Source organism: Perca fluviatilis, chromosome 14 (genome assembly GCF_010015445.1).
Source record: "Perca fluviatilis chromosome 14, GENO_Pfluv_1.0, whole genome shotgun sequence".
Taxonomy (NCBI): Eukaryota; Metazoa; Chordata; class Actinopteri; order Perciformes; family Percidae; genus Perca; species Perca fluviatilis.
The window spans coordinates 6,863,042-6,877,327 of record NC_053125.1 but is presented as its reverse complement, the minus strand read 5'-3'; the positions used below and the strand labels follow the sequence as shown (position 1 = coordinate 6,877,327).

Below are 14,286 nucleotides of genomic sequence, written 5' to 3'. Positions count from 1 at the left end.
GGACATTTCGCTGTATGTCCTTCTTTTCGGCAGGATGTCCGTTACCTTTCTCTTTCTGTGTGTTGGCGTTCTAAACTCCGGTGGATATCTGAGGACTATGGTTAACTGCTCCTCAGATCTCTGCAGGGTAAATCCAGACAGCTAGCTAGACTATCTGTCCAATCTGAGTTTTCTGTTGCACGACTAAACTGAACGTACACATGTTCCACCAAAACAAGTTCCTTCCGAGGCTATTTCGCAGAGGCACCGGGGCTCCGTGCGTCACTTAGCGCCGCCCAAGGCGATTGTGATTGGTTTAAAGAAATATCCAGAGCATGTTTTTTTCCCATCCTGGAATGCTGTGTGGACTAGCCAGACCTCCTTTTGCAGTGCTGCGGAGGAATGTCTGGCCTACAGTGACTTATTTCTATGATTCATTTAGTTCAAAGGCTATCAGGCTAGCTTACAAGCCTGCTTACCTGCATGGCTATAGCCTAGCACGATTAAGCTAACCTGAACTAGCTTACCATGGGTAACATTCTCTCAGGTGAAAGGCTTGACTACATTTGCGTCCTCATCTCTTACACCCTTGCTCTGGACTCACACTAGTCTAAGGTTACTTTCTAACTTGACCACCCATTACACCAAGACCCCAAGTTTGTTTTCTTAGCTGCATTATGTATGACAAAATAATCTTACTTAAAGATCCATTTACTAACCTATTATTATTCCAGAATGGTCTTTCCCGTCAGATGTGAATGGCCTCTTTGACTCTCAATCATGACTTTGGTCTGTTTCCATTGATACTACCCAATTAGATTACTTTAGCCCATGTCTGGAATTCCGACAGAGCCCTTGACCATCCAAGCCCACCAAAACAAAACCCACAGTATTAGCTGCAGCTGCTTAAATGCTAGACCTAAACGACACCGAGCGACCCCCATAGTCTTAGATATTAAATTTTGAGGATTTAAATGTTTTCAGATACAGTTAGACATTTGAATTGGTGATCCTGTCACTTGAGGACATCTTCATACTTTACAACTGTAGTTCAAAGAAACGTGTTTCATCTCCAGATTTAGTGATATAGGCAAGGGGTATGTGTGAAATATGCATAAGCAGTCCAATTATTTTCCAAGTATAAGGTCAGTCCAATTACTCTGTTCAATATAGTCCAGGCTGAGGTGCAGGGTCCCATCTCCAAGCTCGTACCGCACAACTCTGCAGACCCAATTAATACTGGCGCTCTCACATTATCAGCCTCTTAAGATCAAACTAAGTCTAAAAGAAAGGAGTTTGAATTCCCTTGAGGTGAGAAATAGACGGGATATAACCAAATCAGAATCAGCAGTTGTCAGGAATGATGGGATAAGTTGTCTGTTACGGTAACTGTCTCTTTAGGTCCTTCTTATTGTCTTAACTGTCTCAGTTGTGTTACTGACAGTAGATGCTTGAGAACTGTGTAGAAACTGTGTAGCTAATCAGTCCAGATCTGATTAGCGTCTTGTCTAAATTCTTTAGCATGTTTAAAAAGATATATTCTCTCCAAATCCATGTATCTACAAAAAGAAAAGAAAAAGTTTAACACATTACGTGTTGTCCCTAACTGGACTCTTTGGAGTCTTTGAGGCTGGCCTTACCTCATCCTTCGAAGCAATCTTGCAGAAAGCACAGACAGAAGAGGAAGATTATCCAACCACATTAGAGTGGGATGACTTGCTGTATTTTCTTATACAGTATACCGCCACAGAGAAATAGCTATCAGAGCAAGGGCGGCGATGTTGACGAGTTTATTAGACTACGAAAAAGGGAGCATCTGAGGGATTTTGTGTGTGTGTGTGCCTGCACAAGTGAGGGGAAAAGATGGAAAGACCCTAAAATGTCGGCAAAGTGTGTGTGGTCTTTACCAAGTTCTTGTCTGTGTGTGTGTGTGTATTCTTGTTTAACTACATTTGTGGGGTCCAAAAACCGGGAATACACTATACTTGTGGGGTCCGGACAGCTTTGTGGGGCCAAAATGCTGGACCCCACAACTTTAAAGGGCTATTTTAGGGTTAAGACATGGTTTGAGGGTTAGGGTTAGAATTAGGTTATGGTTAGGGTGAGTGTAAGGGTTAAGGTTAGGCATTTAGTTGTGATGGTTCAGGTTAGAGTAATGGGCTAGGGAATGCATTATGTCAATAACAGGTCCCCACAAAGATAGTGAGACGCATGTGTGTGTGTGTGTGTGTGTGTGTGTGTGTGTGTGTCTGTGTCTGTGTGTCTGTGTGTCTGTGTCTGTCTGTCTCTGCAACTTCAAAGATCAACAGCTGTCTGGAAACTTTTGGCAAATTTCTCATCTCAGCCCCTTTTTTCTCCCGGTCTACGCATGCCTTTGTAAATGTCTCTGAAATATATGTTGTGTCAAAAAAAAGGTTTCAGTCTTCTCGTTTAAAAGGAATCAATAGCTCTGTCTCTCTCCTTAACTGCTTCAAAGAATCAGTCTGCACTGATGCAATAATACACAAAGGTTGGAGGAACCATCTCTCTGTTATTGAGTTATTGTTTTAGAGCCTGCCTGAGAGTTTAAAATAAGAAGTGTGTATGAATTCACGTGGGTGTGCAACGCCAGTGCACCTTGAGGCTTATTGCCTCTCAAGAATGGACTCACCACCATCAGTCCTCCCCCCCCCCCCTTGTGGAATTTTCATTTCATCTCCGAGCCTGTCTTGCATTTTTCACGCTGTCTGCTCCCATGAGCCTTTGCGGCTGGCGTCCGACACTGCAACACTGACCGCGGGCCTTAATGAAAAATAGTGGCGTCTGGTTTCTTCGATATGACCTGTTTATCCCCACGGTAGATAGTAGTGGCCTAGAATCCACTATCCCAAATCAATGGCCCCTCGCAGAGAGCATCCCAAATGATAAGCTCAATGCGGAATTCACTCTCCTCTCGCCCCAACACAAAGAAGAGGGTGATGGGGGGTTGGAAAGGGGAGTGGTGTGAAAAATCTAAATCGGTTTTTTTTCATTACTAACTCTGATTATTTCCCCCACTAGATCGTAGAAAATCGTATTTTTTTGTCCGTTTCTTCTTCAAACCAAATTACATGTGAATGGAAATAATAATCAAGGGGCGTCCCGCGACGTTTTGATTCATCTCTTTGCATTTTCTCCACCTCTTGCGCCGCAGGTAGGATTGATTGGCCAGATCGATGGAGCCAGAGCTAATTGGACAAAAGTAATAAATATTTAGGCAGGTTTTTTTATTTATTTTTTTTGGATCGGGGGAGTGAAACACATGAGTGCAATAGAGCATTTTCCATCATTATTGTTATTCTAGCGAAAGCGGGGCGAGGCAGATTGCTTGATTAGACCACGGTGGACTGAAGGTCAGAAAAACCCGGCCAGGTTTTTTGTTTGCCGACAGCTCCCAGGGCAACACTAATTTACTTTTAACTCGCAGTTTTCAATAAAAGGCAGAAGGTATTGTTTGGGAGACCTTGGAAGCAGATTTTTCTGTCCGCCCTGTTCTCTTAATCATTTGCAGACACACAAATGCCCACCATTTCACAAATACACAACACGTGCACATGTTAATAGGCTTATGCATACATGCACCTAAGCTAATTCGCATATTCTCGGGCACAAGACCCCTTATACCAAACAACAAATTGTTTGGTAGTGGCCTCCAGAACTGCCCACGTGACCACAACTAAAACAAATCGTATGGTTGTTTCCTGATCTGCCGTCTCTTCAGTTAGGGATTGGTTAAAAAAAAACTACTTTGGGGGAAAGATTGTGGTCACGCTTTAATGAATCCAACTCTGATTGTTGATAGGAGATTGAATATAAAAGCAGAGCCTCCAGTGTCAAAGTTATACACTTGGTGTGCCCAACTATAAACCCCCGACATCGTCCCTAATCCTCCTTTTTTTGCGGCTCAACAACAACATCGTGCTGCTTTGCCTTTGCTTCTGAAAGGAGAGGATAGTAATTCCTCACACATCACAATCGTCCGTTTTAAGTGTTTCAACGACAAGCAGATGCCATTATTCTAGTAAAGATAGTACTGCATATGCCACTACTAATCAAAGGACAACCCAGGGCCCAGTTTTTCAAAATTTTTTATCTGGATTAAATTGATACGGATTTGGAAATCTCATGTTTAGCTATCCAGGATCACCTGATCCATCTTACTTTTATGCCAGTTTTTTAAAAGGAACATTGGATTGGATCACTGTGATCCAAATACCAAATTTTAGGATTACCAAATCCTGTTTACCTGAGCCTTAAATGGAACCCAACAGCGTAGCCTACTGGCTTAGCAAAGAACAACAGGTAGGCAAAATACCGGTGGCCACGAATAGCCATTGTTTGTTTTAATTTTAAGAAACTTCAAAAAAACTGTAATAAACAGAATCATTTTACATTCTTTATTTTGCTGTAATGTTTTTTGCTTGTTTTTGTGTTTACCATATCTCATTAGATGTGACATGCTTCATATATGCTTCAAATATGAAGAGATGTATATATCATCAGTAAACATTGATTTTGTGATCATTGACTTAAAAAAAACTCTCTGATTTTATTTGGTTTCAAAAATCACAATTGAATCCACCCTTCTGATGGGATCAGGATAATCCTGTTTTTTTGGATCAAATAAGTCCCAAACCGAGTTCAAAGTTTTGAAAAACCCAATGGGCAGGTTTGATCCAGATCAAAAGTAAGATCGGATTACATGATCTGATCTTAGTTTGGAATTCCTCTTTTGCTTTTGAAAAACCCATTTCCAAGATTTGATCCAATCCATGGTCCGAAATCCCACTGGATTACTTTTGAATAACTGGGCCCTGGTGTTTATTTTTTATTTTTTTTAGATTATTATTATTATACATTTTGCCTGGTAGAGAAGTAACAAGCTCCTTCCAGTTGGTGTTCAAAGATCCACTCTACCAGGCTGTTCTCATGAACCATTCGTACATATGGCTACGAAAAGTAAAGCACTGGAATTCGTATGTATCACACATATCTTTTGCTTTGTGCACCACATTGACTGCTGCTGTTTAAGAGCGCTCTGGACCGTTGTAGGGAGGTGGTTAGAGTGGATGGGTGGGTCATAAAACGCAGGGCTTTCAACCCAGGAACAGAGTTCTCTTCTGGGTGGAAAATTACAAGATTTTCACCCAGGAATTGCGTGTTCGTGTCCCCGGGCGTGGTTTAATCCAAGCCACAATCTTTTTTCTAATCTTAACTAGTTGTTTTGCTGCCTAAGCTTAACTGTTGGCGCCGCATGACACTCACTTTTGCCCCCTTTTCTCGGCTAATTTTTACTGTAAAGACCGCTAAACTTGTTACACATTTGCCTAATTTCGTAGGATATCGTAGGATATCGTAGGAATGGGTGTGCATAAGTTTTAGTACAATACCGTACGAATCTGTTCATGAGAATGCGTTGTCTTTACACAGAGCATGTGAAAATATATGTCCTCTGGTTTAAAGGAGATCATTCTCTTGAAGGAACCCAGGGAACAATGCCCTCCAGACGTGTCTTCTTTGGTTTGATAAACACCTTATCTCTATCTTTTTCGCTCCATCTCGCCTCCCCATTAGTGTGTGTTGCATTGCAGGATTGGGTGGATTTTTGCCTCAACCGGAGCAGCAGGTGTTTGCTGGAGGAAACGGTGACACATGGATGCGCCCTGTCAGGCTACTCATTAGAGACTCTGCACCTCCTTTGTCTCCTCATTTAGAGCAGAGAAGAGTAGCACACACACACACACATACACACAAACACAGCAGGTGGCCAGTATCAGCTGGACAAATCAAATCAAAGCAGGCAAAGTCAACACCAGCTTATTGGATGGATGCAGGAACCAGAGAGATGTATTTCCAAGTACTACTGGGGTTCTTTTTTTGTCTTTTTCAACTTTTGGCACTTGTTTTTGTGACATTCATGCCAGTAAGTGTGCAGATGATAAAGACAAAGTAAGAAGTGACAAGTGTGACTGTGACAGTGGCATCAGGCGTACAAGAAAGTCTCAGGGGGAAGGCGAAGCATATGGTAGATGCTCTGCATGAGAAAGGGTGTTAATTGATGAGAATTAGTTCACTGTGAGTACACACGTAAGATATGCAGCGATGATACGTGCTGCATGTCTAATTCTTGGCACACCCTAAATGAGATATCAGTGTTTCTAACTGTAGTACAGTATTAAAGTGAGATTTCTAGAAGCCTAATTAGAATTTGAAATAAAGTCGTAGTGGGTTCACTGTGCTTGGTGACACAACGCATGTAATAACAGTTTAGGTCGATTAACAGGCTAGGTTGGGACCTTTTGGAGTTATATTAGACCACAGTGACTGACGCGTTTCACCTCATGAAAACATACTTGCTCTAACTCACTGGAAAAGTTAGTTATTTTTTTTTATCAATTTAAAATAATTCCCACTGCATTTGATATGTTGTGTCTCAAAGTAGAATCCCTGCTGAGAGCTTGGCTCCTTCCTTATCCGCCAGAATAGAACTGAAGCTCAAATCCTTAATTCTTAATTAAGAGGAATTTGAAATGAACGCTTCTTTGTGTCGTCTTGCGAGTCGGACTAGTTGAATGAAAATGTCCTCGAACAATTGTTATTAGCGTGGAATGTTGTAGATTTTTATTTATAGCGCTCTCATCAAATTTCAGTTTGACTGTGAAATATCAGAGTTTTCCAAGTTTTCAGAAAAGTGTAGTTAAGAAAATCATATATGTCCCTCCAATTAATGTAACAAGGCACTCATTTGACCATTGCATTTCCATAAAGTTGAGGGACTTCCAAGACACAAATTTAACAAAGAATGGCACAAATGAATGCAGGAGACACCAATATATCCTGGCATAGCATGGTTCAAACTCAAAAGACACTGGATCCTGCACTTCCTATAATGCAATTTGACCATTCCTTCCTGTTATATGCCCACCATTGTAGAAAATTTGAGTTTAACTTGTAAAATTGGTGGAGTACACCTCTAAGTTCCATCTGTGTGTGTGTGTGTGTGTGTGGTGTGTGTGTGTGTGTGTGTCCGCTAAATTACTTCTCTCAAACTCTTTGTCTCCTATTACAAGTGCCATCACACGCATTAAAAATGCACTCAGTTTAAACAACAATCAAGCATTCTCTCTTTTCCCCAACAAAGGCTCCACTCTCATCTATCACAACATGGCTCCCCTCCCTCTCTGTTTGTCGGCCATTTTAGAAATCTTTTCTTCCTCGCAGCTGTCTCTTGCCCAGCTTCTGCAAAGCTCCAGTGCTGCACAGTTAATAATAAACACGGGAAAGGGAAAAAAAAGGAAAACATCAACTTTCGTCTTCTCTCCACCATCCACAGTTCACACTTTCCCATCCTCTCTCTTGCCTGTCTCTGTACCCTGTCTTTCTTCATCCTCCTCTCCCCTCCTCTGGCACACAACCTCTTTATAGCCCTCCTTGCCGTGCTGTGATAATTAGTCAGCGCTAAAATAATACAGCCTCAAGAAAACAACAACGAGCTGAGCAGGGGGCTTAGCTCCACTGGGAGGTACAGGGGAGAGGAGGGAGGGAGCCAGAAAGAGAGAGGAAACGAGAGAGAGAGGGAGGAGAGTTGTGTGTGTCAGACGATTTCAAATGGCTACCAGAGGATAGTTAGATAATGAAAGTGTGTGTGTGTGTGTGTGTGTGTGTGTGTGTGTGTGTGTGTGTGTGTGTGTGTGTGTGTGTGTGTGTGTGTGTGTGCATGCATGTGCATGTGTGTGCAACAAGACCGCATGTCTCCATTCTTTATCAGCCTGCCTTCTGCCTGTGTATGACCAGTGAGTGTGTGCGGCCTGTTGCTGTGGATGTCATTTGAAGGTCTGTTGGCCCTGCAGTCATTCTATCCACTCTGACCAGAGCACACCTAGAGAGAGATTTGTAGGCGTAAAAAAAAAACAAGGATGTGTGTGTGTGTGTGAGAATGTATGTGCAGGTGCAGTATAAAAGTATAAATGTTGTACTAACGATTAGCTGATCAGTGCCATGGTTCAGTGTCTTGCCCAAGGACACTTCGACGTGGGACTGCAGGGCCAGGGATCGAACTACCGACCTTCCGATTGGTAGGCGACCGCTTTACCACCTGAGCCACAGCCGCCCAATTTGTGAAAACTCTCGCGAGACTCGCTGCCCTGCGACCAATCCTTACACTTGCCATGCACAAATCAATGGCTAACCTTCACCATCTAACCGTAACCATTTGAGGTGAATGCCTAATGTCCACCATCCCGCAAGACTTTCATAGACTTTGGGTTATCATGTAGACAAAACCTGTTGCCGTGGCTACGCCTCAGCTTCGACTTAAATTGAACTTAGATTCAGGCGGATACATTGGTCTCTAGCGATTGGTTAGACAAAATCGAATTCCCCTCCCCCGCGGAAATCTGTTCGAGTGGAGAACGAGTTGAGAATTCTGTCTATCGGGCAGTGCCCAAGCGTGATCATGCTTATGTGAATCTGCAGTTGTTGTAGCATCTCAAAAGTAAGGATTTTTGACTTTTAGAGTTTTGACTACTTGCTGGAAACAGTCAAGACGCTACTTGAAGGGGTGCACATTAGCACGGGCCAGAATGTGAAATGAAACAAATTCTGGAAAAATTAAATGCTCTGATGCTGCCAAGAATATCAAAAGTGAGGTTAGCAAGATTTATTCAGAAAGCGAAACGGCATGTACAGTGAGCAAACAAATCAGTCCAAAGTAGTATGATGTAAAAGTATGTCTGTGTACTGTATATGCAACTGTGTGTACATTTCAAACGGGTAGCTTCATACAGTATAGCTACATACAGTATACGTGCATTAGTATCTACGCACAGCCTGTGTTCATGTGTATTTCTGTTCCAGGGGTAGACTGACAGCCCACAGGGTTGCTGTGCTGGGTTACTCTATGCTAATCACAGCCAACGCCCGTCATTTCTCATTCACCACCGGGCTTATTGAAGCCAGGCCAAGTCCTAACTTCTCTGTTACAACTCATACATGAAATCGCTCAGCGCACGAGGCGAGTAGTTTTTTTTCCAGCCTGGAACTCAAAAATACCGTTGAGGCAAAGCTCCTTTGACAGGGAGATCTGAGGGATTTATTTTGTTGATGTTGAGGGCTGATGGTTATACTGACAGCATCGCCAACACAAAGTTTGTCAGTTTGCCCTAGTTTTGAATGCAACACAACGGAGGGCAAGTGAAACTGCAGTGGCTCTGCATTTTCAATGGGGGAGTGACAGCCAGCACTTTAGTGCTAGTGTTAGCGCTAAAGCTCAGCACGACTGCATGATTAAACACTGTCAATGACGCATTTTATTCACATTGTTTTAAAGTGTGATCTTCAGGCCACTTATTCTTCAACCTTTCACTGAAATGCTCTGTCAGTATGATTTGTGTTGCTGTCGGTGTGTGACTTCACTGATGAGGAAACGCCCTCATGTTTACGGCACTCAGTTATATTTATCATGGTGTCTTTATGCAATTTCAAAAAGCAATTACTTGACATTAATTATAACCTGCAGATTTTTTTTTTATACAAAGTTCAGTCTCTCCAACACAACAAAATAAAATGCATGCGACAGAAGAAAATACATAAATGCTAGTGATATGAAATGTTATGACAAAGCACAAAGAGACAAAAATTCAATATAACAGCCAGCCTCTGACTCCTTTGCAGAAGTCCTGCAAATACACATCTTTCTTTCCAGTGTTGTTCATTGTGTTGTGACTCAATGCTAACCCCCACGTTTCCGTCTACTTTCTGTGTTTTTGCAGCTGGGACAACTTACATCTTCGGGAGAGGCGGAGCCCTCATCACATACACCTGGCCACCCAATGACCGGCCGAGCACGCGGGCAGACCGGCTGGCAGTGGGCTTTAGCACGCAGCTGAAGGAGGCCATTCTGGTCAGGGTGGAGAGTGCCAAAGGACTGGGAGATTACCTGGAGCTGCACATAGTAAGACACCGCCTTGGGGGTATTGAGGGGGGATGAAATGATGGAGGAATGGTGAAAGTACCATAAGCTTCCTTCAGTCAGTTGAATCACTGGGGGAACCCCAGAAAGAATAAAGGGGGGATTGGGATGTACCTGGGCAGGGAAAGTGAAAATGTGCCAATGGACTTGGAGGGGACCTGGGGCTATTTAGACTAGTCACTATAGAACAGTGTTGTAGTACTCGAGATCGGTCTTAGTTTTAAGGCATCGGTCTTGTCTCGGAGAAAGAGGACTCTGGATTTTATTTCAAGACCACAACTGCAGGGATATCACTAAGTTGCCCCTCTATTGTCTAATTGTATGTTATAATCATTACTGGGATTGGATGCAGAACGTCCTGCTTCAAATGCAACCAATAACTTGACAGGAGAAGCTCTTTGTGTCTGGCACTGGTCTGGTCTTAGTCTTGACTCAGTCTTGCCCTGCCTTGGTCTTAGTCTTGACTTGGTCTCGCCCTGCCTTGGTCTTGGTCTTGGTCTTGACTCGATCTCAACCCCTCAAAGTCTTGGTCTTGTCTCGGTCTCGATACACTCTGGTCTTTGTTGATGACTTGGTCTCGGTTTAGGTGGTCGCGACTACAGTACTGCTATAGAACAAGAAAGAGGAGGGAGAGAATGAGTGAAATAATGAATGGAGGAAGGAAAAGCAGAAACAGAAAGGAAGGAGCTTAAAGATGGCGGAAAGATGGCGTGTGCCAAGGGACGGTGAGTAAACCGGAAGCTTCAAATAGTGAGAGGGAGGCTGAATGAAGGAGAGAGGTAGGGAAGATGTCTTTGGTGACATGGATTTTAAAAACTATTCGAAAAAAAAGAACTATTGAAATATTGGTCTTTGAGGCTGGTAAAAGATAGAAGCTTGATTTAAACACATTGAGATGTATGCTTATGTGTGACCTCTCTGGACCCTTCAAGTTTATAGGCTGGAGTTCAAACGAATTTGTGGAGCTTGCAGGCTAATTCCAGTTTATGTTGTAACTTTCTAGTAGTTTTGGTCGAAATTTCAATCAGTGCGTCTCTATATCTCAGAAACTAACTTGTAATGTGATTGCAGTGATAGCCAAAACTATGAAAATAAGACCCCAGTTGTAATCAACTTGAATAATCATTTAAGGGGTTGGACTTGAGTTTAAAAGTGCAGAAAATACTAAGCGGATGCTATCTAACTATGCGTTTGTAATGACTTACAATTTCAAGTGTAGCCCATGTAGGCTCTTCCTCGTTGATTCATGAAAATGTGTAATTAAATATTCTCTGGGAGTTAAGGAATTGACAAATGGCATTTATATTTTTGGCGTGTAGTACTTCCAGGGGTCACAGAGTGGAGTCCATGTGTGCAGAGTCCAGAAAAGATAATCGGCCAACACCATTTCTTTTTTATCCCCCTGTCAAATTAGGTATTTTACCTGTACACACTAAGTACCTCATCTGTGCTTTTAGTGCTTTCATATGTTAGGCTTAGGGGGTCATTTAAAACCACCTCTAATAATACCTTTGAATGGCAATTAAGGGACAGGCTAAAAAAATGCATTTACACAGGCTCTAATTGTCTCGTTGACCCCTACGCTTCTTCTTCCCAGTATTACATTCAAAGCTTGTTTTCATTTTAATGTTAATCACCAACCAAGACCATACCTGGTGACTGTGTTCCACTCATCATGATGCTGGAGTCACACATTGTGTGTCATTGTGCACATTCACCAATCACAGTGTTTCACTGTACCAGCTGGAAAAGACGTTGCAATGTCCCGCAGTTCCTTTACACTCTCTTAAAGTACGCAGTGATTAGACACTGTCACTGTTATCTACACTTGTCTACACTCAGCCATCTGTGCTGTGTGTGTGTGTGTGTGTGTGTGTGTGTGTGTGTGTGTGTGTGTGTGTGTGTGTGTGTGTGTGTGTGTGTGTGTGTGTGTGTGTGTGTGTGTGTGTGTGTGTGTGTGTGTGCTCACATCCCGGTGACCCCAATTTGTTTGGGCTGGCCATGCCTGGAAGCGACAGGAACATAGTTGACCCCGGGTCACTTGTCATCCAGTGATCAGGAAACTGGGAGGAGCAGAGGAAGGGATGATGTGAAAGAGGTATAGGTGAAAGAGTGGAGGGGTGGGGAGCTGGTGGATAGACCAAGTAGGTCAAGGACAATTTGAATGCTCTTAACATCAGCGACGGATATTAATAATGACTGGAAGGATGAAAGATTGTAGTGGTAAATGCAATGGACACAACAAATAATGCCGGGGTTGAAGTGGTGATGTAACGGAGTTCAACTGCAGCAACTTTAAAGGGTTATTTTCTGTAATTCTTTAAGACTATCTCTGGTGCTTTTTAATTTTGGGGTTGTTTGGACCATACAAATATCAATAGAATAACATAGAATAACAAGGCAAATTACAAAAACTATTTCCTCATTCATCTTTTCGTGATATGTGTCCATGCAGATTGCCCAGGTTTCCAGCAGCCATTAAAATACAATGGAAGTGAATGGAATTTCCTTGTAGTGCTCACAGAAGAGGACATTTTAAAAAGTCAACAGCAACATCTCTTTCCAGAAACACTGTCCTAATCACTGAACACAATCAGGGTTCTCACAGTGACTGGAACTACTTTCAACCGAAAGAAAGTGGATTATCCTGAGTAACGAGAGACTGTTTTTGGGATGATGTTATGGCTGTTTAATTTTGATACTGTGAGCACCTTACCAAAATTCCATTTACCTCCATTGTATTATAGGGCAGATCATTAAAAAAAACCTGGGAAAATGAAACCAAAACTATCCGCATGGATGGATGCCAGAGGTTGGCGAGATAATGTCTGTTTTATGTTATTTGGGTGAACTGATCCTTTAACTAAGATGCAAAATAGAGTTCTGGTGACATAGTGCATTAGTTTTTTGTTTTTTTTTGTAACCTGAATATTTATCTCTGCCCTGTCCATGACGATCACTCATCAGTCATTATTTAGCTTGCTCTCCTCTCAACTGCATATTCTTCACCTAACTTCTGTGTCTTTCATTTGCTCCCTCATGTCTGGGCCGTTCATTCGCTCTTTCTTTCCCTCTTACACGCACACACACACACACCCCCCCAACACACCAGCCCAGCTCCTCTGCTCCCATTGCAATTACATTTCATTTGCTGGCGCTGCTCCCGTGTCGCTCCCCTAAATGACTCTGTTCAGCCCGTGGTGGGTGTTTGCGTCCTGTTAATTACGCCCGACTCTCTTTGAGGGGAGAAGTACAGGCAAATTAGACCTGGAAACCCCAGGAGCAATGGCCCCATATCATCCCACCTGATGGGGGGCCTCACAGACCCAATCAAACTAAAAAATAGCTCCACTAAAGCAGTGATGGTGGCCCTTAGGTCCAATACCCGTTAGGGGTGTGAATCTTCACTGGCCTCACGATTCAATTCGATTCCGATTATCCTGTCAACGGTTAGATACGATTGGATATCTCGATGCATCGCGATGCGCCACCTCCTCAAATTTCTTATATATTGTGGGTGCCTGGGTAGCTCACATGGTAGAGCAGGCGCCCACATATAGAGGTTTACTCCTCGACGCAGCGGCCGCGGGTTCGAGGCCGACCTGCAGCCCTTTGTTGCATGTCGTTCCCCCTCTCTCTCTCTTCTTTCATGTCTTCATGTCTCCTGAACCCAGAAGACAACAGACAAAAGGCAAAAACTAAAAAAAGCCGCAAACTGAAAATCAACAAGCAACATCAATAGGCAATAATCAATTATTGTCACTGCATTGATTCCGAATCATCCACGTCCACCATCGCGATGCATCGATGCAATGGTTAATTTCAACACCCCAATACTCTGGGCCTTATTTGTTTGCTTTGGCAAGTGGTTCATAAGTAGCATTTCACTTTTCATTCCAGGTTAGCTTGTTTTGTGGTCTTTATTAGGATTTCAGATGTTCTAATCCCGACTGACATATTTGAAAGTGCACATGCACAATTCTAAGAAAAAAGAATTTTAAGAACCGACATCCATCCATGAAGCCATTGATTAGTGTTGCTATTTAATTATTGTGTATCGTTGAGTCAGTGGCCCACAGACTCTCGCCAAAAGCATTTCCTGTCCTTACAGGTTATGACACATTACTGATGGATGCTGTCTCTGTCTGTCTAACTAGAAATACTGGCACTGGTGGGCATGGCTGACAATAACATGCCATCACAATGTGATAGAGCATGATTTCTTATCTCTTACGAAACACCCGTCTCTTTATATACCCTTTATTCCTCCCTCACCTGTTCGCTACCTCTTTCATGCCACCCCCCTTCATTTCTGTCCA

The 14,286-nt window shown here is 42.8% G+C and overlaps 1 protein-coding gene across 9 annotated transcripts in view; it reads left to right on the top strand.

Moving 5' to 3' along the window:
- The window catches only part of nrxn2b (neurexin 2b), a 669,808-nt gene that overhangs the window by 517,751 nt on the left and 137,771 nt on the right, over positions 1-14,286 (top strand). For all 9 annotated transcript variants that reach the window (XM_039821634.1, XM_039821632.1, XM_039821630.1 and 6 more), the window contains one exon: positions 9,768-9,949. In XM_039821634.1, coding sequence (XP_039677568.1) covers positions 9,768-9,949 — 182 coding nt within the window. The remainder of the gene's footprint in view (positions 1-9,767; positions 9,950-14,286) is intronic.